We start from the raw sequence: 27,716 nt of genomic DNA on the forward strand, positions 1-27,716 counted from the left end.
GTGCAGCAGGCGTGAAGCTTCATGCTGTACTCCACCAATAACTAAACACTGTGTGGACACTGAGACACAGATTCCACTTAAATACAAACATTCTCCTCTCAGATACACAGTCATTTCTGCACATTACTGTCTGAATTTTGTCTCCAAGTGAGCTACGTTCAAGAATTATTTCACAGAAACAACCTGCTTGTCTCTAAACCTGAATAAGACGATATTAACTTACAGATCAGATCAGCTGCAGCCGTGCACAAACTGCATGAAGCCCATAAAACAGGGCTGCATGTGCATTTATAAAAAATAAATAAATGTTTGCAATGCTGTCAATACGTACATAAAATACTGATGCATTTACGGTCTGAGCTGCTGAAGCTCTACTTTTAGAAAGGAGGAAGTCGAAAAATGTCAATAAGATCAATACTATTGCTTATATGTGCGCTCTGCAGTATATGCATGCAGTACATACCATAATAACAGTATTCTGTGATGGATGAACACTTTAAATTCAACCTAAATTCACAAAAGTATATTTCTATGGTTCTAGGGGAGGTATTGTATGACTGGAGTCTGTAGAGACTCAGTGAAAAAATAACAGATTTTACCCTCCATTTGTAGACTTTATTTTTTTAAATCATATTATTAGTCTTGTTGTAAAGGCCCTAATCTTTGATTTTATCTTGAATTTCCCTACATATATGCAGTTTATTGCTGTAATTATTGCAGTTAGAATGATCTATATATAGATTTTAAAAAACAAACTACAATTTATTTATTTTTCGAATCTATGACTTCCAAGCTTCACATACTTTTTAAATTATCTACCATTTTGTAACTTAAATTTTTGTTCAGGATTTGCCAAGACTCCATTCAATAGAGCTTAAATAAGAGAAAGTTCAACAGCTCATTTTATATTTCAAAAACAAGCACATCCTTCTGATCAGACGTTTTCACTGTGGTCTTAAGAATTCTCCCCTCTCACATCAGTAAACCTATAAAGCACAGGCATTTTTCCCCTCGTTGTCCTGTTCAAAGGGGATATTTACAGATAAACTGGATATTTTTCCATCTTGCTACGAATAAATGCCATTCAAAGCGGGCCGTTAGAGGAAGGTTCACTCACTCTTAAAATGTTGTTTACGAGGGGAGGCTGAGAAAGAGAGAAGCAGATAAGAGACCAGCCGAGAACAAAATGAACTCGGCGAGACAAGATCAGAAGCGAACAGATAAGAAGCAAAAAGAAAGTCGCTGTCAGGCAGGAAGGGAGCGAGGCGTGACCTCATCACTCAAGTAAGACGCCACCGAGCACATTCAGCAGTGCCAGACAGGATTCGCTAACTCAGATGTGAGTCACCCGTTACAAATATTTTATATCGTAAAACATCCCTCAACAGAAATCCCCCGCAGAGATTAAAGCAGACGCGCAGGTAAGCAGCGGTGGAGCTGCTCATGTGAGTCTGCAGACAAACAGAACGTTCAGTGGAGCTGCAAAACACAACTTTAACTTTCTGAATGTCAGAAGAAATAGTTCCCCGTTCCGGAATGGTCCTGGGATCTTTCTGCATGGAGTTTACATGTTCTCCATGTGCATGTGCAGGTTTTCTCTGGTGTAACAGGCCAGATTAAACCCCCGGCTAAAGTTTACTATAGCTTAGCCCAGAATATACCCCTCCAGGCTAATATACATCCCATGTAATATGAGATTACAACAACCAAATAAATTTGATCTTAATTTAAGCACAAATCAGTGAGATTAAATCAAACCTTTTAGGAAAAACAGGGCTGCACAGTGGCTCGCTGGTTAGCACTGTAGCTTTCCAGCTAGCAGATCCCATGTTCACGTCCTGACCTGAGCCTGGGATCTTCCTGCATGGAGTTTCCATGTTCTCCCTGTGCATGTGTGGGTTTTCTCTGGCTTCCTCCTACAGTCCAAAAACATGCTGAGGTTAATTGGTGATTCTAAATTGTCTGTAGGTGTGAATGTAAGTGTGATTGTTTGTCTCTATGTGTAGCCCTGTGATAGACTGTTACCTGCCCAGGTGTCCCCTGCCTTCACCCTCAGTCTGCTGGCATAGACTCCAGCCCCTCTGTGACCCTACTGAGGATGAAGCAGTGTATAGATAGTGGATGGATGGATGGATAGCTCCTGGTAAGGCCTCCACCAAAGACCAAACAATAGTCTGAAAAACGTGGATGTGCTTCTTTTCCTCTCCATCATCTGCTTCCATCTAACCCGATTCACTGCATCCTCGTCTCTCACACCAACTACCTTCATGTCCTCTTTCACTACATCCAGAAACCTCCTCTCTGGTCTTCCTCTAGGCCTGCTGCCTGGAAGTTCAAAACTCAGCATCCTTCTACCAATATATTCACCATCCAAACCATCTCAGTCTTTATCTCCAAAACATCTAACATCCACTGTCCCTCTGATGTCCTCATTCCTGATCCTATCCATCCTGGTCACACCCAAAGAGAACCTCAACATTTTAGTCTCTGCTACCTCCAGCTCTGCCTCCTGTCTCTAAACCAGACAAGATCTACACCTTTCCTTTCATTCTCACTCTTTTTAATCACACCTGACACTTTTCTCCACCTGTTCCAACCTGCCTGCTTCTTCACCTCTTTTCCACACTCTCCATTGCTCTGGACTGTTGACCCTTAGTGCTTAAAATCCTCCACCTTCTTTCTCTCTACTCCCAGGAACCTCACCCTATCTCTCATTCACACAGATTTATTCTGTACTGCTAACCTTCCTTCCTCTCCTTTCCTGGGCAGACTTCCACCTGCTCCCTGATCTCACTACAGTCTGAAAAATTTCTAAATAATTCATGAATTTTTGAAACTTCTAAGAAGGGATTGCATGTATTTGTGGTTGGAGCCAAACAGTGCAGCTTGTATTAGTTTTCAGGCAACATATAAATTTTAAAGTAGGACGCAATCCCCCAAAATATAGAAAAACTTCAGCCAAACATCCAGATTTCTGCACCGTGCAGACAGACGGAGAGAGAAAACGCTGCGACTTTCAGTCAAACAAGACGCCTCCCGAGACCAAAGTCACGTCCTCTGAATGAGACAGAGGTTGATTTGTGCTCGGCTCGTGCAAATAAGCATCAGTCTTAGCAGAGGAAATGTCAGGCTCAACATGAGAGGCAGTCAGGCGTTCAGCGGCGCTCAGTCAAAACACATAAATCCATCCTCCACTTAGAACACCAGAGACAGAGTCGAGTACCTGCAGGACTCCGATAACCGTCTCAGCCTGTGGGCTTCATTCAGAGCTCATTCTGTTGACTAAAACATAGAAACTAGAATGACTTTCAGACTTAAGGAAAGTCACAACAGATGGAGGTAGTCGGTAAATATTGGACTATAGGTTTCTACATATATCTAGTTCTCTGAGATCAAGAAGTTTGAGGAATTTACAGAACTTGGTGCCGTCGCTACAGTGAACAGATGGATCAATACCCTCTCATCTAAACAGATTCTCATTGGTTGTCAAATCTCTGGTGCTACTTTAATAAGAAATAAAGCTGCACATCAACAGCTTTCAAGGATGAATCCATTATTTATGGCAGCAGGAGGAACAGACTACCTGTGAAAACACATTTTCACAACTTTGAAGTGCCTATGGAGACGGCTAGGTCTAACGTATTTAACGTGAATGGAACGTTTACTAGAGTCGACTCTGGAGTGATTGACACCATGTCAGAGAAGATGATACTGCATTTTGTTCAATCCGATGCTGCAAATTCTAGATTTTTGCATAAATGAAGAATTCATTTAGGCTAACAAAGCTACTCATCTACAGCAACCAGCTGATTGCATGAAAAGCAGGTTTGATTTCATTCCACTAGAATCTTCTTTGATTCACTGCAGCCCTAGTTTGTGCACAATCATTTCTATGACACTGGATTAATAAAATGGTCCACAAATACATACATATGGAGCAAAATGAAGGTCCTCTGTGCATCTTCAAGCAAAATGCTGCTGAATATGTTTCTGGTTTGAGTCAAAGTGGACAGAGACATGATGCAGTTCTAGCCAGACTAAACCAGGTGCGTGATTCTCATTGGATAATTGGTTGAATAGCATTTCAAATCTATTGGATGGTAAGTCAGAGGGCGGGTGTTGCCAAAGTTTGAGTTCAAGTGTGACACACCTAACCTAAAAGTATAAGCAGTAGCAGAACAAACATGAGTAAACATGAACCATCTCTTAAAGTCACAAGAACAATAGTTGACATATTTGTCAAGTGTAAAAAATGAGAGGAAATGTGACAAATTCTGGGGTTCATTCATGTAAAATGTGATCTAGTGTGGATCCAATAAGCCTCTTTGTGCAGCAGTGAGTTCATGATGGGACCAATTTGAGGAGAAAGGAAGATTTTGCTCATTTAGTTTGTATTTCAGAGAACTTTAATGATGCTGCAGAGCTGTGATTCGGTTGTACAGGATGTTAAGCAGCAGCATATTCAATACATCTGACATGTTTTGATGTGTTTATTATAATTACTTATTCAAGTGGGTGATTGTTAAAGAAGACAGTGGAAATGATTAAACAGCAGATTTTCTACATTGGCTGAAACATTACAAATTTATTTTTTTAAATCCTGTTAACATTAATTTCAATTTCTCATTTTCAGAAACATACCTAGAACTTAATTTCAGAAAATAAACTTGGGACTGACCTCCCTAATAGCTCCAGTTTTTCCAGTCTTTTGTGCATGAATTACAGACAGTTTGGCCTCAGTCTTTATCAAATGTGTAAAACCACGTTAACTGCAGGGTATGTTGGATTGGTTGGACTGGGATGAATAAATACAATATCTACAGTTTATGCAAAAAATCCTGTATAGTTTCAGTCACTCTGATGCTCTGTAAATGACTTTATACACAAACCGGGCTGGAGAGACAGCAGCCTGCAGAAATGTGGGTTTGGAGGACAGAACTGTTGTGATGGGTCAGTGCACGAGGATTTCGGACACACAAATACACACAATTGAGTTTCCATCACTTGGAAGGACATCACATCGACTTACCCTGACCAGAATCACTACTCGCCCCCCAGCAGGCCTTACTCCAACCTTAAACCAAGACTTCCTGCTACAGTCTAATGATTCAGCTCATAGGCACTTGTTAATTTCGTCCCCAAAAGGGCAGCAAGACTTCAAGATGTGACTGCAAACAGATTTATGTCCTCACAACACGAGTAACACAAGTCCATGCAAACACACACTCTGAACCAGGCCTGCGTTTGCTGAGATAGCAGACAACAAATGGGCTGGGATGAGGTTCTCTTTGTAGTTTAAGCCTGGAGAATATAACCACAATTCCCAGGTTGCACCAGCTGCTAACTAACTGTGTGTGCAAGGGGGCAATCCAGGAGCAGAGGCGATGTAATGAATTACAGATGAATGGAGGGCTGGTGCTGAGGAACAAATAATCTGAGGTAATGATGTGGGAAAGGAGGGAAGACGAAGGAGAGGAGGAGAGAGGGAGGGAGAGAGGGAGGGAGAGAGGGAGGGAGGGAGGGAGGGAGGGAGGGTGCCTGTGACAATGTGGGTGCAGGAGAAAAGGAGGAAGAGGAGAGAGGAGGTAAAGGAAGTAAAAGGTAGAGAAAGGATGATAAAAGGATGAATGAGAGGAGAGGTGAAGAGAGGCAGCAATTAGAAGAGAAAAGCATGATTAGTACGAAGGATAGAGGAGGTGAAGGAGAAGGAGGATATAAAGAGAGAAAAGAAGGAGGAGGGTAAAAAACAAAGGAATGCAGGGAGGAGAGAACAGGGAGACAGTGTTTGGATGAAGCTGAAGAAGAAGAAAGAATATTTGTGAATATTTTAAATATTTGAATGACTCGAATAACTATAAAGATCTAACTTTGTTTCCATTGAGATGCAAATATTTGGAACAGACGAGAAATGACCACAGATCATCTGGTTACGAGGCGATGTTCTGCTGGGAAACCTGGGGACTCATGGTTTCCCAGCAGAACGTTGCCCCCCGTCACACTGCATGCATTATTTAGCAGCAGTTCAAGAAACACAACCAAGAGCTCAAGATCCGGCCTCAGAGCTCCCCTGATCTTAATTCCATCGAGTGTTTGTGATATGTGCTGGAACTCGACCATTCCAGGACGCAAACAATCCACGGTCCACATCCTCGACCCCACAGACTCCACATTAGAGCTGCACAAACGGAGCTCTATAGTAATAAGCCAGTGCTGGGGCTGATTGGTTTATCCTTTATTTCCATTTAGTTGATCACAAACTTGCTGACTGTGTATAAACCCGCATTACTGATTTCTAATTCTATTTTTATATATATGTATATATTCTTTTCATGATGTGAATTTCCCTGGTGAAGGATCAATAATGTTTTTTCTCATCTTAATATATTCGTAATCGTTAGATATTCATTTAAAACTGACTTTGAGACTTTGTTTTCTTATCTGTAGACAAATACACATTTTCAGCCTGTCTGCTTTTCACTGACATATAAGTCTATGAACTGTGGCTTACCAAAATAAAAGCCTCGGAAATCACTGAAAAATATAGCAGAAGTATAAACTATGAATATAAGCATTTCATGACGGACGGACGGACGGACAGAGACATGAATGGAAGGTTTTTTGGGAGCTGTCCACCACTGTGGTGCTGAAACCTCCACCACACTACAGTCAACCACACTGACTCTCCTCCGCTTTGGCTAAACATATTTCCCTTCTTTCACTCTCATTTTCGCTCTCTTTCTCTCTACCAAGAATGTCCACTTTTTTTTTGCACATTTGCTGTTTATTTATTTATTTATTTATTTATTTTTTTGCAGTTTTTTGACAACAACTAGAAAGGTGAAGTGCTAGTAAACATCACTAGTTTAGATATTGGAAATTAAATGTTTCAGCTCTCAGTGTCGCTTGTTGATTGTTTCCTGGACCCAATTTCTGTGCAATTTTGTCCTTGTTTGCTCACAGAGCTGCCTTCAACTGGTAAGAACCTCATGAGGCCATGTGAATACTGACTGTTACATCTGAGAAGAAACGATGAAAGCAGTGTTGTGTTTTAGCTGTTAAATGCAAAAATACAAAAACAGTAAAAGTCCCCCAGCTCAAAGCATGTCATTTTAGAAACAAAAATAAGTAAATCTGGTATAAAATGTTCTTCAGAGGCTTTCCTAAGACGGTTCAGAGGTCAGGGTCAGCTAGGACATTTCTGCATCTGGAAAATGCTGACCATCTCTGATTTTATTTGATTTATCTACATTTGTCATGATGCCTGTCATGTCTTTTACACACACTTTGAATTTTTGCCTTTTTTCTCTGATGACTGCTTCAATAAATTACTTTATACTACATAAGCCTGCAGCATCGTTAGCGAGCAAACTGCGCCTCATTCCTGCCTTTTATAAGAGTAAAGATGTACATCGCCGAGGGTTATATTTTGCTTCTTTATTACAAAGCTCCACAAAATACTCCTCAGCACAATTCACATTTTTATTTGGATACATTATTAATTCTGTTTAATTTCATTGGAGGCTTAGAAGCATCCTAAATGAAGTTCAACTTAATGAATGAGTGTGCGTTACTAATTAAGGCATTAAAAGGGGGTTGTCGGTGGAGGAGTGATAATAAGTTCCCCTTAATCAGGAGCTTTGTACATCTGAATTAATTTCTGGAAATAGTCCATTTACTTAATAAGGAGCCCATTGTGCAGGACAGTCAGACAGGGGTGGTTTTTATCTGCCATCAACAAGACTCTTTACAGGTGATTGTAATGTTTGTGTTGGTAATTATTCTTCTCACTTAATGAATAAAGTTACGATTGTGTAGTCCTGTTAGAAGCAAAAGACTGAAGAGCTGAATTTCTGAATCAGATAAAAATGGAGAAATAATAAGGTGTAGAAAAGAATTCAGACACATTAAAAAAAAATTGAGTCAAGGACATTTTTACTCCTCTGTTGGAATCTTATAGAGCTCCAAAACTTATTTTCTCAATTATTTTCTTGCTATGAGTGACGTCTTTGCTGAATTTAGAGCAGCTCTGTGGGTGGATTTAACACGGCCAATCTATAATTGAGGGACTTTTTAAGTGCATGGGATATAACTTGCATATATTTTTATTAAAAGTAAAAACAATGTTTTTATGTTCATTACGATCATGTCTTTACAAATTCAATAATTACTTACTATGGAAACGATCACTTATTGATAAAAAATGACTGGATATCACTAAAATGTCAACTAAATAACCGTCCCAATTTAATACCAACCACCTTCTAATGAGCTAAAATAATATGAGTTTATTCAGAAATAGTTTGGATTGTGTTCTTTTTATTAAGTTGAGATAATCATGACATGATATTTCGTTTTTTCGAATATATTAAAATTTATATGGGAAATAACAAATTGTATCTGTGTCCCAGAAATCACTTTCAGCTAATTTCCCCATTACAAAAACACCTCTCAAGGAAGTGTGTTAATTCCAGATCACATGACCTGCTCCACATGATGTCATTTCCTCCTGAAGAAAAGTCTGGCCAGACTCCAAGGCTTTCTGAGTTATTTAATATAAAGTAGTCAACAGGTTTACTACAATATCTTTAGAAATAACTTTCAATTTTACTCAATTGTATATATAATATTTAGAAGAATCTTTCTGTAAAAATGCCATGTGGGGTTTGGTTATGTGTTGATTTTAGGCCTGAAAACAGCAAAAATGTCAACTATAATACAAAAAGTCCCACAGTTATATACTGACCCTACAACATTACAGTTGTGCTGTTTGGTCACTTAGATTTGATCTAGTTACACAAAAAATTACAAATATCAGATTTTTTTTCATATTATTTGGCTGTTGAGAATTTAATCCTGAACATTTTTAATGTTATAGACACATACTTTAGCAGAGACTTTGAGTTTTGTTTTGGTAGCAAGTTCTACTACAACGGTTGGTCAAATGAATAAAAGGAACAGTTATCACTTTCATTTGGAAGAATGTTAGGACATAAACCACACAGCTACAAAGCATGGCTCATGTCCTCTGTGATATTTCTTGGAGTTTCTTCTTTTTTTTTTTCTCCTGTTAAATTTTTCTTCACTGCAGACTCATTTTTTACCACAATATAAAGTCTTGCACCTCTATGAAAACAGCACAACCATGACTAGAAGTAGAGAGAACTCAGAAATGTCCTTTGTGTAGTGTCACAGTATATATTTGCTAAATGATGAAAAACTACAAAAGATGGATTTCTTTGATTATATGTTTTAGAATAATTGAGAAAACCTTTTTGTTTCCAGTGCCCACGTGTATTACCTGTAAAATATACAATCTATTACACAACAACTATGAATTCATGCTACAGATATTTTACTTTTTACATTTTTCTTTGTCTCCATATCTGTTTTCCTTCTGTGTCAGCACAGCCTGCAGCTAAGCTAAAAAAATCACTGAATTTCAGCTCCATGATTGTCGGTTGTACTGAGAAGTACAGAGTTTGAGAATCTGATACAAATGCTTCAAGAATTGTTTAAAGAGTCAAGAAGAAGTAAAGCTGCAAGCAGCGTTGGACGGGTCCTTGCATCCTTGCCGGTCGGCGAATCCACGCATGTCCACCAGGTGGCGCTGCGACCGAGAGTGCATGTCGGCCTACGGGTGTGATGAGGGCTGGACTCTGATCACACGTGTAAAATTTCAGGCAGACTGGAGAGTGTTCAGGCTACTTATGGAGCTTTTCCTGTCCATCCACCAGGTGGCGCTGCGACCGAGAGTGCATGTCGGCCTACGGGTGTGATGAGGGCTGGACTCTGATCACACGTGTAAAATTTCAGGTAGATTGGAGAGTGTTCAGGCTACTTATCGAGCTTTTCCTGTCCATCCACCAGGTGGCGCTGCGACCGAGAGTGTATATTGGCCTATGGATGTGATCAGGGTCGGACTCTGATCACACATGTAAAATTTCAGGCAGATCGGACCATGTACAGGCTAGTTATACAGCATTTCCTGTCCATCCAACAGGTGGCGCTATAACTCTGAATGTATATTTGTCTATGAATGTCTTCAAAGCTGGACTCTGATCACACCTGTAAAGTTTGAGACAGATTGGAGCATGTTTAGGGCAGTTACACAGCAGTTGATGTTTCATGGCGAAGCATCAAAATTCCAGAGGCCGCCATGGCCACGCCCTCAGACCTGTCAAAAAGTACTTTGTTTATTACGGCAACAATGCATTGCCATGGCAACAGTGTTTTATGAATCGTCAAAATCTTCACACTGTGGCATCGTCTAGGCGTGACCACTGAGTTGACCAATTTTCAAGATGATATGACAAAGGTTCAGGCAATGGTAGGTGTAAATGTAATGACAATTACTTCCTGTTGCCAATAGGTGGCGCTATGAGTATTTCTAAATTTATGAGTGTGGATGTGTTCAGACCCGGACTGGTGTCCATCACATCAAGTTTGGTCTAGATTGGACCATGTCCAGCTGAGATATAAATAATTCAATTTTCATGGCGAGAAATCGAAATTCGCCGCGCCGCCACAGACACGCCCCTTGACGACGAGTCGCCATTTTCACTGGGAATCATCATCAATGTGTTCTGGCTTATGTCACCACATTTGAGGTGAATATGATCAACCTGCTAAGAATAGTACATCAAAGTGTAAAAAATGTCTATTTCCTGCTACCACAAGGTGGCGCTATGACTGTGAATGTATATAACCACATGGATGTCATCAGGGCTGGACACTGATCACACATGTAAAATTTCAGGCAGATTGGAGCATGTACAACTGAGTTAGACACCACTTCCTGTTTCATGGCGAAGGATCAATGATTTTGGGAGTCGCCATGGCCACGCCCTCTGAAATGAGATGAGCATTTTGATAACTTTCATCAGGAAGCAGTGTTGCATATACAGGCCAAATTTGAGGTCTTTTGGACTTTCGGATGATGAGTTATTAATTTTAAAAAATTTACAGTTAATTCAAGATGGCCGACTTCCTGTTGGGGTTAGGGTGTGGCCATGATTGACTTTTTCGCGTGTCCCGATGTGCTGAATATGCACACAAAATTTTGTAGCTGTAGATGAAAGATCAATTTTCCAGGGGGCGCTATGGAGCCACTTTGCCACACACATGCGCAACTCCCATAAAATATCAAATTTTTCGCCAGTCCTGATGAGCATGCCAAGTCTCATGTGTTTTGGGGTATGATAAGGCCGCCAAAAAGGCAATTCAAAAGACGGGAGAAGAGTGAAAAAGAAAAAGAATAATTCCTTGCATTCCAATAGGGTCTTCGCACCATTCGGTGCTCGGACCCTAACTAACTGATTTTAAATATAGTTTTGGTTAAACTTTGCAATGCAGCATCATGTCATAGATCTGACCATTTTTTTGTTTTTTCGGTTAATTCTGGCCAATTAACTGTCATTTTGGCAATTTTTAGAAAGATAACGTGACTTTCAAACCCATTGGTGCATTTTTTGGCTTAGAGAGTTGATGACTCAGAAAAGCGTGGAAAGGATTAAAGATATCTGACAGCAGGATGACATAATTGGTAGAGCAGAAAAAGCAATAATTATACCATTACTTGATGAGATAACATTTCTTAAAATACTACACATAACTGAAAATGGAAATGAAATTCATTTTTTCTTTGGTTCAGTCTTTGGTTGTTGGAATTTTGAATTTGGACTCATGACCTCAGTATTTCTAAAATCTTGGCTATAGTTCTGCTCTAAAGAAGCCAAATTTGAGAAACAGACTTTCCTAAATCACCATGCAAACACCGCTTCTTTATAAAGTTTGTATTGTTTATTATATTCCCTACCACTTCTAGGAAACTTCTAGCTACCCGACACCCACAGAGGACAGCGATCTTGGCTCCCGAAACAAAGAAGTGGCAAAGAAATAAAGAGGGAGGCGGATGAAACGGAGATGAAAGCGAAGCACAGCGACTGTGGGTCAGTACAGAACAGGGCCAAGCAACTGCTGAGCACCACGAAACTACATGTCCCATGGTGCCGGGCGGGGCTCCACAGATGGCCTTCCCAGGTTAGTTTGTGAGAGTTGGGGTTGGGGGGGGTGGTGGGATTTGTTTTCTGTTGAGAAGGCAATATGTCCCTCTGTCAGCAGCGAGAGGATCGAGCCAACTGGCAGGAAAAGAGATGGATATTTAAAGATGGGAAGAATGGGAGACGACATGAAGAGGAGTCATGATGGAGGGAACAGAAGGATGAAATAAAGGAGAAGAAGGATGAATGGGGAGGTGGAAGAAGGTCAAGCACATCTACCGGATTAAATGAATTCGTAAAAGAAAAATAAAGGCGGAAATAGATGGTTAATGCTATAAGATATAAGAATTGGTGAAAGGGATTGTAAGGCGAATGAAGAGAGTAAAAAGAACAAATGAATGCTGAAAGCAGTCAAGTCAGGATGGAAGAAAGGAATAAACAGAAGGAGAAAACAAAGGAGGAAGAGGAGGAATGGGGAGGGGGAAGAAAGCCAGAAACATCTACCAGATTAAATTAATTCATAAAAGAAAAATAACTAGAGGGTTAATGCTATGAGATATAAGAACCGGTCAAAGGGATTAGAAGGCGAATGAAATGTACTGAATGCTGAAAGCAGTCAACTCAGGATGGAAGAAAGGAATAAACAGAAGGAGAAAGAGGGCATGGAGGAAAAGAGATGTGAAGAATAACAAGACATTTGCTCCAAAAATGCCAAAAACAACTTATCTTTAAAAATTAGCCACAACATTCTCCCAGACTTTTCTAGGAATTCTGCCGAAGCGCGCCTCGAGTCTCTCGGAGCCACGACAAGACTCTCATTTCTCAAAGCGGTACTTAAGACGGTGAAAGCTTTGGGAAACAAACCCGTCGTCCTGCAGACTATGGAACCACTGCTGGGCTGATAAAGATAATTAGCTTAAAAAACATGCACACGCGTGCACATGCTGGAGAGAGGGAAGGAGGGCCTGCAAGAGACTGCTAATGTGCTGAGGAGGGACGAGCAGGGATGCAGAGGAAAACGGGAAGAGAGAGCTTACAGGGAAAGACCTTGGCCCAAAAACTGAGGAAAGTCCTTGTGCCACACACATACTGTACGACACTCACACACATGCATGCACCAGGGCTGGTCGGCAGCTCAACACATCGTACATGCCTGCACACCTGCACAAAACCCTAAAAAAACCCATCCAGTCTCTCACACACACACACACACACACACACACACACACACACCCCCGTCTTCATTCACCTTCAGTCAGTTTGGATGTTGTGTAATTTGTGTTTGAGGTCACATTTGACTGGCCTGAAGGGGAATCGACCTTAACTGTGCATGATTCAAACACTGAAAACGTATCCGTCCTGACAGATGGAAACCAAAATGTCTTTACGCAGAAAATGACGTTCAGCTCGGACCTTAAAGAAGCCGACACAAAGAGTTTCTTAAGTTGTCATTATCGATGCTAATTTTGCCACCTTCTGTGTCCCGTAGTGACGCATGTGTTCGAGGAGAGGCTGGATGAGAGCGCTCGTTTATTCGCATTTTTTAAGAGTTGATTGTGCAGAGACACACAGAAACCACAGCTGCGTGATGACAGCTGGCTTTCTGCCCCACCTCTATGTGTGGCCTTTCAGAATAAAAACCTTTTTGTCATTAGAAAATAGGAACCAGTGTGTCTCGAGGGTGCTTGACCTCTAATTTTAGCAAGTCCTTCAAAATCACAGCCAGACAGGATGATTGCTTTGACGCATGAGTCTGTCAGACCGATGTGGGCTTCAGGCTGGATTAGGTTTAGGGAACTACAAAACACGGTCCCAGTCCAATTAAACGATTTCAGATAGGAGGAGATGGGATGCCAAAGCTGACTTTACCCACCTCAATCATCTCTCTATGAGGTTATAGGTTTGTCATTCTTTGGCTTATCATTATTAATGCAGCCACAAGGGGGTGTATGTAAGAAAAATAGAAATTTGTTTTGGTTTGTTCTCAGTTGAATTTGCTGCATATCCTGATAACACATAAGACAAAACAGCATCTTCCAGCATCAACACTGTGAACAAGCTCAATTATTTGACTATTTCTGCATCTCCGTACAGGTCCTATGATTCACTCAAGTCTGCCTCTGATTGGTTCCTGCATAATACATCAGAAATATACCATAAAAATGAAATTTTGAGCAACGTCTTCATTTTGTTACTCCGCTGTAATCTTCAGGTTACAACTCTTCATTCTGAGAGTTGAAAACAAGACAAATATGTTAATGCCACTATGTAAACCATTTTATATAATGATATGGACTTTGTGCTTTGGCTGACGAACAAACTGTTTCTATCTCCTCCTAACTTTAGGCTAATTCAAAACTAAACCGGTGAAGCGAGTGGGCCGTGTACCGTCTTATGAAGGCAGCCACCTCTCACATGAAGTGGCCACGCCCTTAATTATGCAGAAGTTTAAGCCTCAGTTCAATTTAAACAGATGAGTTATATAAAAATTCACCCACCATACAGTTGTCATAAATAGAGAAGTTAGCTCTAAAGACTACAGCAGCATTTTTGTACCAGGCTGTAAACATGTTTACTTCTGCTTTAAAGGTGAATATTTTAACATGGAGTTCTATGGGGATTGACTCACTTTTAGAGCCAGCATCTAGTGAACTTTGGAGGAACTGCAGTCTTTGGCTTCTTTTTCCAACCACAAATTTCCCCATTTGGTTTATTCTTTTCATTTCTGTGTTTTGAAAGCACATTTTGCTAATGATAGAATTTAATTTCAAATATTAAATGCATTTGGTTTAGAATAGTTTTATTATTAGCTTTAAAGCTTGTTTGATTCAACACAGATTCCTACAGCTGAATCTAGAAGAAATGTATTTTTTGTTCAGTAGTAAATCTAGTCAGCAGACTTGGATTGAGTCAAATATATTTAATTGGTTTGTAAGTTCTCCTTCACCTTGACAGGATCTGGTCAAACTGTGGCTCATTTTAAACTCGTCCTGCAGCTGAACGTGCTACAAAACCTGACATGTGGAGTAGTGCTGGGCGATATGACGATACATATCGTGAGAACGATAGAAAAGTGTGTATCGTTCCATTTCTCTTCTATCGTTTCTATCGTTTCTAACCTAATTTTATCAATTATTACAGCAAATTTATCATTAAATAGCCTGCGACGATTGTATTAGTGTTTTCTTGTCACTATGCATACTCTAAATTTATATACATGAAAATAAAGAAGAATAAAAAAGATTTTTTGCAAAGAAACTCCGTCTTGTGGCTTTTGCGACATGAAGCTGCTTTACGTTCTTGAATTCTCACGCGGGTTTGCGACATGCTTTACGTTACTTAACTCATGAGTGCTGAAAGATGGACGCGAAACAGGTAGGGCTGGACTGAATAGCAGTTTCTGGGCTCCGGATATTTGGGCCCTTTTAATGACAAATATTTGGTCCGCTCCGTAACGTCCGGGGGTGGGGGTTGGGGGGTGTTGATGGACGGACGGACGGACGGACGACCCGAATATTCGGTTCGGTCCGTGAGGCCAGACGCGGTGAGCTAAAGGAGGAAAGAGCCGAATTTTCGGCTCAGTTCGTAACGCCCCACGGGGGGTGGAGGTAGGAGGGGGCGAATATTCGGATCTCAAAATTAATATCCGCATACCACCATGGGGACCGAATATTCGGACATTCGGGTCCAGCCCTAGCAACAGGTTGAAGTTTCATGGAGAAAAGTAAGCAATGAAATTTTTGTCAAACTTTTCAGAGAACTGAAAACATACTTTGTTGTGGTATATCATCATATGTATCATTATCGTGATATAAAATAATCCATATCGTGATATATGATTTTTTTCCATATCGCCCAGCACTAATGTGGAGTCTTGAGGTCTCAGTGACACCAGAGATGTGTTATCTCTTTATTGGACTAACATAGCTGAAACACTTTACAGTCCCCTCAGTGGAAGCACTGACCCTGCCGTCGTCCGGGACTCACATCATCAATCAGACACTTCAACAACTCAACTTAGTGTGTGATTCATTTCTGCTCAGCTCAGAGGGCAACATGCCAGATGATGATGATACCTCACACGTTATGCAACCACGTTACACATCTGGACATCCCTGCAGTGGCATAAACTCTATATCTGACCTTTCTTGCCGCTGTGCAGGGATTCTGGCTTGCATCAAATCACCAGTACCACATGAAAGGAACTCATTTTCCATTCAAAAAGCAGAACTGGTCTCTGTGTTCCCTCCCTCTTGTTCTGCTGCACTGTTTGAAATCTGTTACAAAATGGCAGCAGCACTAAAAGCCCTTGATTGTTAAGAACAGATATGAAACGCAGCCTTTTAGAACGTGTTTTAGGGTTCAGGGTGTCACCGTCCTCAGGTCTCCATTCTTGTTCATTTTTGCAGTTTTTCCAGATATCCCCACTTATTCAAAGACTGGACGGTTGGCATAAGTTCTGCTTTCTCTTGGTCTTAAACTCTCTGGTCACTGATTAAACCCTTAAAAAATTATCTCTATGTATCAAAGTTACATATTTAGATGCTTTTTTTCAGGAAGATAATCCCTTCATGGTTTAAAATGTCTTCGACATGACTCCACACGGTTCAGTTCATAGATCATTTGCACTCAGAAGTAAATATAAATTCATCCCTTGCACAAGATAGAAATATCTTTTAGGACTTTGGAGAATTTCTGTTTATACAGCTGGCATCAGCATTTGATTGCTAATCTGGACTAAGGACTGTACACTTGAACATGTCTACACCAAATTCAATGCTAATCTTAAAAATTACCACTTTATTTAGTTTCCTCATCGCCAGCTCTCACTGCTTTTCAGTCATGAGGTGACTTAACACACTAATTAACGCTATCGTAAATGTTCCATGGTTTGAAAGCGTTCTAATCACAGGGATTTTCCATGACATGCCTCCATCGTACAGAATATGAATGCATTATAGAGCTCTGACAGACCATCAAAAGGCTGAATCATTCCTTTCTAGCAGGAATCTGAGAAGAACCGTGAGCATCTATTCAAGTATTTAATACGTTTTAAACAATAATGATATTGTAGTTTGAAGTCACGTGACAGCCCATTATGTTTTGGTGCATTGTAAAAAAATAAAATAAGCAAGAGTGACAGAAAAAAATTTATTCAAAATGTTGCAATGCTGAAAAGGTAACGAACTATTAAAACTGAGAATAACAGCAAATATCCATCAAATAACTACATTTTTAGTTGATTTTAATGATATAGATTGTACACTGTAAAAAATTAAAGTATGTGAAAATCTGGCAGCAACAATGCCAGAAAAAATATGCAAAAAAGAGAATACTATAATGTTCAAAAAATGTAAAAAGTATAAAAAAAAAAACTAAATATATGTAAAATTGCATTTTTTTAAAAAAAAGATTTACATACAGTAAAAAACTGCAATTGTATTTTGCAAAAGAAAAAAATTGTGGAAAAAAATATACAGATTTGATATGTACATTATTTACAGTTTGGGGACGTTTATTCAATTAAAGTCAATTAAAATTAGATTAAATTTTTTAGTGCAAAATGTATGTTTGAAAAATGTTTAAAAAAAATTTAACATTTTTCAGTCCTTAGAATATGTAATTTTTCTTTCAAATAACAGCAAATAACTGTAAAATAACAATAGCTGTTGCTGATAGTACAGTAGAAAAGATGTAATTTTAGATCTCATCAATAGATCGATAGACCTCTATTATTACTGAATATAAAAATATAATAAAACATTGTCTGGCAGCTTTCCCTGTGCATCATTCAGCCTGAGATGTAGAGTTAAACAGAAATAGTATAGATTATTAAATAACTGAACAACTTAAAAGTGCAGCAGTCAGTTGAAGCAGCATATTAATATTATTGCATCTGAATCTGCAGCAGCATAAAGAACACATTCACTCAGTTGTAATCAAACTGTGTAAAAAGGACAAATTATTGCTTGTAAAAAAAAATGCCAATTTTTTAATGTGGAATACAGTTTTGGCCTCTTGTTATAATTTAACATCTAAATGAATACTTTCTTCTGTGATGTTATTTTGTTATTTCACAAAACTGGGAAAAAATATGTAAAATCACAGTACAGTGTTCAAAGATTTTTTTTTCTTTTTTACAGTCATTGAGGAGGAACATCTCTGCAGATCTCCACAGTGATGAGCCTTAATGAGCAAAATGCAGACTGGGGATGGATGAAAAGGGGGGAAACAAAACAAGATGCTTCCCTTCATCCCTCTCACTCCTGTTTCTGCTCTTCATCTCATTTCCACATATTATGCATATGTATGTAAAGAGAGAGACACCCAATAAGAAGTGCTGCAGTCTGTTGGAACAGAATCACAGGATGGGTTCCCCAAGAACGAGCCAAGAGTTTTGAGAACGAACACACACACACACACACACACACACACACACACAAGCACACATACACTCACACATATAGTGACACAATCACATCATCCTAACACACTTTGCCTCACCCTCCCTCCCTCCTCCTCTACGCGCCTCTGAGACTGAAGCGGTTTTTCCTGCGCTGTTCTCCAGACTGTACAGTGCAAACGGTGCGCTGCTTCCAAATGCACCACACTAATCAGCGTACAGTACACCCCCCTCCACTAACAGGAGCAGCAGAGCCGGGCAGACACACTCATCAGCAGCTGTCAGCCCAAAATTTAGACAATTAATTAATTAATTTAAAAAAACAACGCACATCTTACATCTTTCTCTTCCCCCCTAAAAACCCCCTGAGGTGAGCAGGAGGACTCCTCTCTTATACAACATCATCTCTGGCTTATTTCTGACAAGGAGGGGAAACCGGGGGAGGCAGAAATTAAATTTAAAAAATGTGATGCCATGACACGGTCACATGCGTGAGCATCATCCCCCTGAAACAGAAGTCCTGACGAGCGCAGAGCCAAAGACACGGAGCAGCTCGCCCCTCAACCAGCCCCCCAAAGAGTGCGAGTGGCTTTAAAACAGATGGAAGCGGGGAGGAAAGAAAAAACAGAGAGATGAGATGGGTGGAATGAGACGCAGTTAAAAAAATAAAAGACGGCAGCAGCAGCAGCAACAGCAGAAGCTACTCACCCTGCAGAGCGGAGAGCTGGTCAGAACGGTGCAGCTGAGATCTGTGCGCAACTGGGAAGCCTGGACACCAAATTTTGCAGTTTTCCCCCCTTGATCTGTCTCCCTCTCTCTCTCTCTCTCTCTGCTGCTTCCTCTACACAGACTCTCTCTCTTTCTCGTGTTTCCCCGAACCTCCCCTCTTCTATTTTGCTTCTCCCCCCTCTTCTTTCTCTTCCTCACTCCTCCTCCTCCTCCTCCTCCTCCTGCTTCTCCTTCTTTACTTCACTCTGCTCTTTCAGCACTGCGGAGAATCGCTTGAATTGGCTTCACTGTAGTTTGGGTACAGAGGGAGGTGGGACTGGTGTGTGTGTGTGTGTGTGTGTGTGAAGGAGAGGGGGATGGTGGTGGTGGTGGTGGTGTTACAGTGATGTAGGCTGGAGGGGAGAAGGAGGCGTGCACACATAAAAAGGCAGCATGGCACATAGGAGGCTTGGAAATTGAGGACACATGCACAGTGACAGCATGACTGATTCAAACATACAGCAACAATTAGCGTCATGTAAGTCATTAATGAACAAAACAGCCAAACAGTATCTGTAGTGTGAGCATGCATTCATCTTCTCTGCATAATAACTGAGCAGTCAAAAGATTGACAAGGGTGGAAATAATCTCCAGGAGCCGGGAATGAAAGGATGATTTCAAAGTCAAACTGGAATTTAAACTGTTGAGTTGGAATGATGTGACAGCAACCAGCCTGCTAATTAAAATAGTGATGCAATATGATGTAAAAGATGTAAAATAATAGTGGGTTCATTATGATATGAGAAGCTGAGCCACACTGGGAAGTATCATAATTGTCATCAGTTTGCAACATCATGACTGATTTGAATGTGTTTGTGTAACTAATTAATTATTAAAACCGCTCAGCACGTCTCTTTGTGGCTCAACTTTGAAAACTTTATTCTGATGGCAATTAGCAACAAACTGGAGAGAAAAAATCTACAATATGAGCTGTTCATTAAGGTGTTTCTGCTTCAGGATGGGAGCTGGGAGTTTTGGACTGGCATGGTGGAATAATTGCCAGTGATCTGAAATTTAAAGGGCTTCAAATCTATCTTCAAGTCTTTTTTTTTTTTTTTTTTTTTTTACAGGCAAAGTTATTATAATAAAAGTCGATCATCCTCACCCCGACCAGTCGAGGCAGACAGTCGCCATGCCAAAGTGCTGCTCAAAGGGGGAATTTACTTTAAAGTCTACTTTTTACTGGTGAAGTCATTAAAAAGAAGTCCCCCACCCTCACCCCAACCAGTTGATGCAGATAGTCACCCTCTCTGAGCCTGGTTCTGATGCAGATTTCACCTGTAAAAACTGAGTTTCTTCCTGTGCTCTGTTCCCGGAGCATATCTCAAAGGTGAATAGCTGAACTTCTTGGGTTTTCTAGATAATATTATATTGTAGGATTTTCACCTTTCTATGTGAAGTGCCCTCAGATGACTCACATTGTCAATTGGCACTACATAAATAAAATTAGATTGAAAGTTATCAGAATAATGGCTGTGGTTCTGCCTGCTGAGCTTTGAAAGGAAGAGAAAATGAGCGAAAAGGAGAACAGGGAGGGAGGGAGGGAGTGCTGTACCAAAGCTGGATTAATTACAAGTGCACTAATTGCAAATTTGTCTGGTAATACTATGCAGAAAGTTAAAGCATACAAGGAATATTAAGAGGACGTTCAATTTAAAGGCTCCACAGCATTCTCCTTTCAGAAATTCATTTTCAGTTTTCTTTGAACCGAGTTGCTGAACTGAATACTGCAGGAGACTTGAAGCTGGCTGGAAAACAGCAGCAGTGTCTCAGACTGATCATAATCCGAAAAAACATATTTAGCTATTTCTAACAGTTTGTGTCAATTCTGGTGTCAAGGAGGAGAGGGTTGGTGTGCATCACTGACTAGATAAAAGCACAAGAGGGTTTGGGTCCAACATCCTTGGTGCTGTTGAATGTTAGACCACTAAAATCCTTGATTAATCCTTAATATTGGTCATTTTCTGGAAAAGTCAATCCAGTCTCATGTTTCAAGAAAGACAGCGAGAAGGAAAGAGTGAGCAGGAGGTCACATATGAAAAAAAGGAACCGTGTGCATGTGTCTCCCTGTCCTCCTGCATGTGATATTGTGTGTCTGTGCGCTCGTTATGCCTCCATACCCCTCTTTCATGGTTGAGTGGCCCCATCAGCCCCTGGCGACCCACAGACTGATACAGTGGGCTGCTTTGCCCTGTGACTCACTCTATGTGTGTGTGTGCATGAGCGTAAATACATGGGTACATGTGTGGGCAACATGGGGATTCATCCCACCTGCTAACACTAACCAATCGCACACAAACACACGGACACACACGGAGCCTTCTGTACCCAAAAGATACATTATCGGCTGATTTGTTTATTCTTGCCAATTTAAGTGTAACAGTAATTCCACTTGCCGTAATTTGGTTTTCATTTATTGCTGTCGGCTCAATAGCACCCTCTGTGGAGCTGTAGTGTGTAACTGGCCTTGGTGCCACACTGTCAGTTCCTGAGAAGTGTGCGCGAGGTAGTTTGTGGAGCACAGCATGGGCTCATAAAAGGTTGTTTTCTTGATGTCCTTTTTGTATTTAACGAGTGTATGCACACTATGATCTATCCAGATGTTGATTGAACCTCACTGTCGAGACTTCAACTGGTTCAGAACGCAGCCGCTCGCCTTTTAACGGGGTCACGGAAATATAACCACATAACTCCCATCCTCCAATCCCTCCACTGGCTCCCCGTGCACCTCCGTATTGATTTCAAACTTCTTTTATTTGTTTTTAAATGCCTCCATGGTTTGTGATCTGCTGGTTCCCTACAACCCTTTTCGCTCACTGAGGTCAGCAGATCAAGCTCTACTGGTGGTGCCTATGACCAAAAAGAAACTGAGAGGTGATCGTGCTTTTTCTGTAGAATGAGCTCCCACTAAATATCAGACTGGCTGATTAAAAACACATTTTTTTAACTTGGCGTATGGCTCAGCTTAGAGCTGACTTTTACTGTACAAACTGTGTCTTATGTCTTATTTTAATACTCACATTATTTTATTTGTATTTTTATTTGGTTATTTATTCTTTTATTCTATTATTTAATATGTACAGCACTTTGGTCAACAGTGTTGTTTTAAAGTGCTTTAGAAATAAAGTTGGATTGGATGGATTGGATTGGAGTGTGTTGTTATATTTAATGTCATTTTTACTTGTGTAAATATGTATTTGAGGAGGCTGAGATACTCTGTGAGCTGGCCTAGCGAGTATTAGCATAATAAATGTGCTGCTCCCTTTTTACTGTGTTGCGCATGAGACACCTGAGCCCACTGACCAGAGGTTTTCTTATATTTACCAGGTACATACTGTGTTTTATTACCCTCTTTGAATATTGTACAACTGTGTAAATTCACTGTCAGCTCCTGAGAGGCGTGGATAAGTGGGCTGTGCACAAGATGCCTGAGCCAACTGACCAGAGGTTTTCTTATATTTACCTGAATAAGCGGCACAAAGAAGACGTCTCAGCCTTCCGACTTATTTATACAGAAAATTACACAACGCAGAGTCGAGGGGTTTTGAACCAGCCAGTGACTGTGCATGGTTACATAAGAAACACACTGAAGTTTGATTGGCTGATTGCAGAGCAGACAAATAATCAAGCTCTATTTGAATGTAAAAAAAAAAACACAAGAGGTGGCAAACACTTGATTTTGATATTGAGTATTAGCATAACGATCAAATCTTCACCTAATAGTGACCACATGTTAATGAGATGAGAATGATGCTGGGTGGGATTTGTTGACTTTAATGGTTTTCCAACAGCCTGGGATCACGTAAAGGCATTTTTACAACACGCCAAGTCACTTTCCCCTAACACTAACCATTTCACATGTTATCTTAACACCATGGTGATGGTGACACACAAAACAGCTACAGAAAGCACAGACATGACACACGAAATGAGCCCGAAGCAGCGAGCTATTTATACAGCGCCTATAAAAAGTATTCACACCACTTGGAAATGTTCTTCTCTTACCGCTTTTCAACACTAAACATTAGTAAATTTAATTTGGCCTTTTTTTTTGGAGAATTGAGAATTTACATCATAAGATTTTTGTGTCAAATTTCAATTGAAATACCTGATTTCATAAGTATTCACCCCCTTTAAAGCAACTCACTTAATTCTAACTGATGCAGTCAACTTGTGCTAGAACTTACACAATTAGTAAAGTAGAATTCACGTGAGTGCAATTAATGTGTCTCAAGTGACTGTAGTATAAAGACACCTGTACCTGTAAGGCCCAGTCACTGCTTAATCAGCAAATGTGCCTGTAACTATGAAGGCAAAAGAAGACTCCAAACAACTCTGTAAAAAGGCTATTGAGAAATATAAATCAGGGGATGGATACAAGCAACTTTGCAAGTCACTAATTATCTCCTGCAGTACAGTTCAGTACACCACTGTGGCCACCAAGACACCTATGACTCGTCAGAAGGAGTTACAAGAGACTATGCACACTGCAGCAAATGTTGCCTGTTCCATACCAGTCAAAGAAAAGATATTGTTGAAAAAAATGCTTAATAAATTTCAACTGGATGTCACCAGAAGGCATGTGGGAGACTCTTAGGTCAATCGGAAGAAGATTCTTTGGTCTGATGACACCAAACACTGCAAATCCTCATAAATACACCATCTCCACCTTAAAGCATGGTGGTGGCAGCATCATGATGGGGGGGTGATGAAAAAGAAATGTTAAAGGGTCTGCACTTATACAGTTTCTTTCTACCTCAGCGGTCCTCAAAGCACTTGGCAGCGTGTTTCTCATTCATCCATTCACCCATTCACACAGAGCAACCCGATGCAGTCTGAAAAAGAACTGCAACTTAAGAGAAGATTTGTTTTCCAGCAAGACAAATGAAGCTAACTTGTTAAACTTCGGTTCGGGAGCAGGGCCAAGCCTCACCTGACAGGCCTACCTATACTCAGCTAACACATCTATCATCGTTCGTCTCCTTTTCTCAACAACAGACCGCGCGTCATGCCATCATTGCCTTATTCGTACATCAGACAAGCAGTAAGAGCCTACTCACCATGGAACCGCTGATCAATCCATCCGACTCTAGCAATAATATTCCCCCAGTAAAACTTCACTCCAAAGCCGCCTGCCATCCGTGGTGCGCGTTCCTCGACCTCCACGCTCACCAAACGAGGTGTCTCCAACTCCAAATCGGTCTCCTCCTTCCACAATGCATTGGAAAAGCCGTTACTGGACATGCAGACGCGGCCCGACTACTCTCAGCCATCCCATTCATCTCCTCTCCATGACGCACACGGCGCACGTTTTCACCGCACGGGAATTCTCCAAAAGTACAAGGACGGGCTGGAAAGAATGAGAAGGTAGCGGCTCCGGCAACAAAAGGAAAGTTGTTTCCGCTGTTTTTGGCGTCCACTCCAGCCGACGCCAACTCCGAGCCTCCTGCGCTTCCGGCATTCTCACCTGAGCCAATTACCTCAACTGTCGTCACCCGTGACGTCACGGCGTCGCTTCCTCCAAGTCCTCAGCCAGCATCTTTAGCATCCTCTGAATACTTAGAAAAGCTTTTTTATAGGAACCGCATGCAACCAAACGATATTGCATTATTTTCAGAACTTTTATTGTAAATCTCAATAAACTGAGCTGAAAAAACAATAGTAAATGTCAGCAGGACAGCTGTGCATGTGGTTAAGGTGTTTTCAAAGTTAGCCGACTAGAACGAAAGATTAGAAAGATTGTGACTAATAATAATCAAAGGCTGGAGACAAAATGCTAACTTCAAATCATATTTTCTTTACAACCATCCACCAACCCAAACCTCCAAATCCCATCTTTGTTAGGTAAAGGACACATTGTGAAGTGTGGAATCATCCAATGTGGACATATTACTGAATTATCGACATGAATTTGAAATAGAGACCATCAATAGACCAAGAATATGCAAGATTTCACTTCACTCAAAGGTCAGACATTGATCAATAACGAGCATATGCAGAGATGTAAATGTTTGAACTCTCAGAAGAACATTTCCTACGAGATTAATGCAGCATAGATGCAGATGCAGACCCCTGGTATGATACCCAGTTGCAGTGGGAAGCACCATGAGGAAAGATCTATAGCGTCTTTAAAAATGTGCATGCCGGGGTCTATATATCACCATCCTTTCAAGTGCAGCAAGAGCCTGATGTGATGTGACATCTGCCATGTGGTCTCTGTGGGGTACAGAGTCGATGGTAATCACATCCTTCACTACATGTTGACTTTTCACAGTCGCTGGCCTACATTCTCACATGTTTCAATAGGATCTGCCTTCAGAAAAAAAGGAAAAAACATGAGTTCAGCCTCAAAATGGGTCATCTGTCCCCCACCTCAGGTGGGCTCTCATCTCTCAGCTTTGCAGGCCGAGCAATCTGCCTCCATAAGTCCCATCCCCAGGAGAAAATTCTAAACTTCTTATCCTGGGCTGGAAATGTTTGTGAGCTGGAGGGGAAATTGTTTTATCATCTACACAGCTCAGGCTATGTGGAAAAGTGATGCATGTAGTAAAAGTGTTTTTTCATCAGTAATTTGTTGGTATCTTTGCACTTGTGCCACCAAACAAATATTAAAATTTCTGTAAAGATTGCCATTCATTTTCAGGGATTTCTGCTACAACATCACGTGAGATGCCTGATTTTAGTGCATTTACACACTGGGGTCCCTTTAGAAAACATCAGACTGCTTGTCATCACTGTAATATTGATACTCTGGTTGATGCTCCTTTGCCAAAAGTCCCACTTTGGTCACCTTGAGGAAGTTGAAGACTCCCTTTGCGGAAAATCCAGTGTTTTACCTTGTTAGCATGTCCAAATGGAGTTTTTATATGCTTGAAAACTCTTTAATAAAGCTGTCAGCACCATGGCTGAGCATTTCCACTTTGAGACTGTGGTGTTCTGATGAATCTTTCAAAGACACAGATTCAGACTTCCAGGGTTTCACACGTAGCAAACCTAAGGAACCAACCCTGTCAGCTTTATGTGTCATTATTGTTCTTCAGAATCAGTTTCTGGTTCCAGTTATTCACAATATTAAAAAGCATTAAAAACTTGCCATTATGTAGTGTAGAGTAGTTTCACAGTGTTTGAAATCAGATTTTATGGCTCTTCCAAATTGGCCGCCTTTTCTTTGTCGTCACAAGTGACAAATTCTGATTATTATTCACAGTGGTCTGTAGTTAAAAAAATAAATCATATTAATTTTAATTAATTAAATTTTGGGCGGCTGTGGCTCAGGTGGTAGAGCGGGTCGTCCAATGACCGAAGGGTCGGCGTTTCGATTCCCGCTCTGTCCTAGTCATGTGCTGTTGTGTCCTTGGGCAAGACACTTTACCCACCTGGCCTCCAGTGCTGCTACTCACACTGGGGTATGAATGCGTGTGAATGTTGGTGGTGGTCGGAGGGGCCGTAGGCGCAGATTGTCAGCCACGCTTCCGTCAATCTGCCCCAGGGAAGCTGTGGCTACAAATGTAGTTTACCACCGCTGAGTGAGAATGTGTGAGTGAATGAATAATGGATTCATTGTGAAGCGCTTTGAGTGCCTTGAAAAGCACTATATAAATCTTATCCATTATTATAATTAATTTTAAAAATATATTTTTTTCACAGCTTTGTTTCTCTAATGTTGTTTGGGGGTATCATCCTATGACTGATTACTTGATTAAAGTGAAACTTGGCTTCCCACCGCTAATTCTTCTATTAGGGTTCAGAACAGCAGAGGGTTTAGGAAGCTCCTGCCATTTATGGTGAAATACGTGACTCATAATCACAAACATAGTAATAGCGAGGGAGCGCATGGCCTAGTTAACCAGTTATTCCAGAGTCAGGCCAACTGGTCCTGAGTCAAACTGCCTTCTGCTGCTTCACAAATCAGGGAAAAAATAACTACGGATGCAGCCGTGAGACTTTGCTGCACTTTTCTTCACAGCTGCTTCAAAGTATCTGTGTAGAAAATAACTCACATTTTGTCCTTGTGAGGAGCTGTCTGCAAGCAATTCTGTAAACTGGGGGGCTGAAATTGAAGTGAGAAGCAACTCCTGGAAAGTTGGTTACTTAAATACGAACAAATAGCGCTGTCCTTAAGCTGTGTTCAGTTTTATTCCTTCCTTGTTGTTTCTAGAGGCACATTTCTTCCAGCATCTATACAACCAACATACAGTGTAGCTGTGAATCAATTGATAGTATCTTTATGTGTCTGAAAGTTCAAATGTGTTCAGGACCAAAGACTGCTGCAGTGCTGATGAACAACAGATGGAGGACAGTGAGTGCTTGCACTGCCTTTATTTACTCGTGGATAGAAACAATGCAAAATTCAGACCTGAAAGGGGGAAAAGGATTATTTAGCCTCTGGCATGCATTTTATTGTGTACTGTCATTTTAAAAACTGTGACTCTGCTGCATATTTCGTTTTTTTCCAAAACACCACTAACGGTCACTGATGGCTTGAAAATCGCAGCACTTATCTGCACTTTAGACTTGTTTTTCCAGTTTCATCACTGGAGTGAAAG

General features: G+C 40.7%; 1 protein-coding gene across 3 annotated transcripts in view; it reads right to left on the bottom strand.

The window, feature by feature from the left end:
- The window catches only part of cacng7a (calcium channel, voltage-dependent, gamma subunit 7a), a 55,815-nt gene extending 31,249 nt beyond the window's left edge, over positions 1 to 24,566 (bottom strand). Inside the window, exon 1 of one of the 3 annotated variants that reach the window (XM_055018189.1) lies at positions 24,231 to 24,555. In XM_055018189.1, coding sequence (XP_054874164.1) covers positions 24,231 to 24,233 — 3 coding nt within the window. In that variant the 5' untranslated portion in view covers positions 24,234 to 24,555. Of the gene's footprint in view, positions 1 to 19,110; positions 19,359 to 24,230 lie in introns of those variants that run through there. The other 2 variants (XM_023269592.3, XM_055018190.1) reach the window with 2 other exon arrangements.
- Positions 24,567 to 27,716: the final 3,150 nt, after the last annotated feature.

Source organism: Amphiprion ocellaris, chromosome 15 (assembly GCF_022539595.1).
Source record: "Amphiprion ocellaris isolate individual 3 ecotype Okinawa chromosome 15, ASM2253959v1, whole genome shotgun sequence".
NCBI lineage: Eukaryota > Metazoa > Chordata > Actinopteri > Pomacentridae > Amphiprion > Amphiprion ocellaris.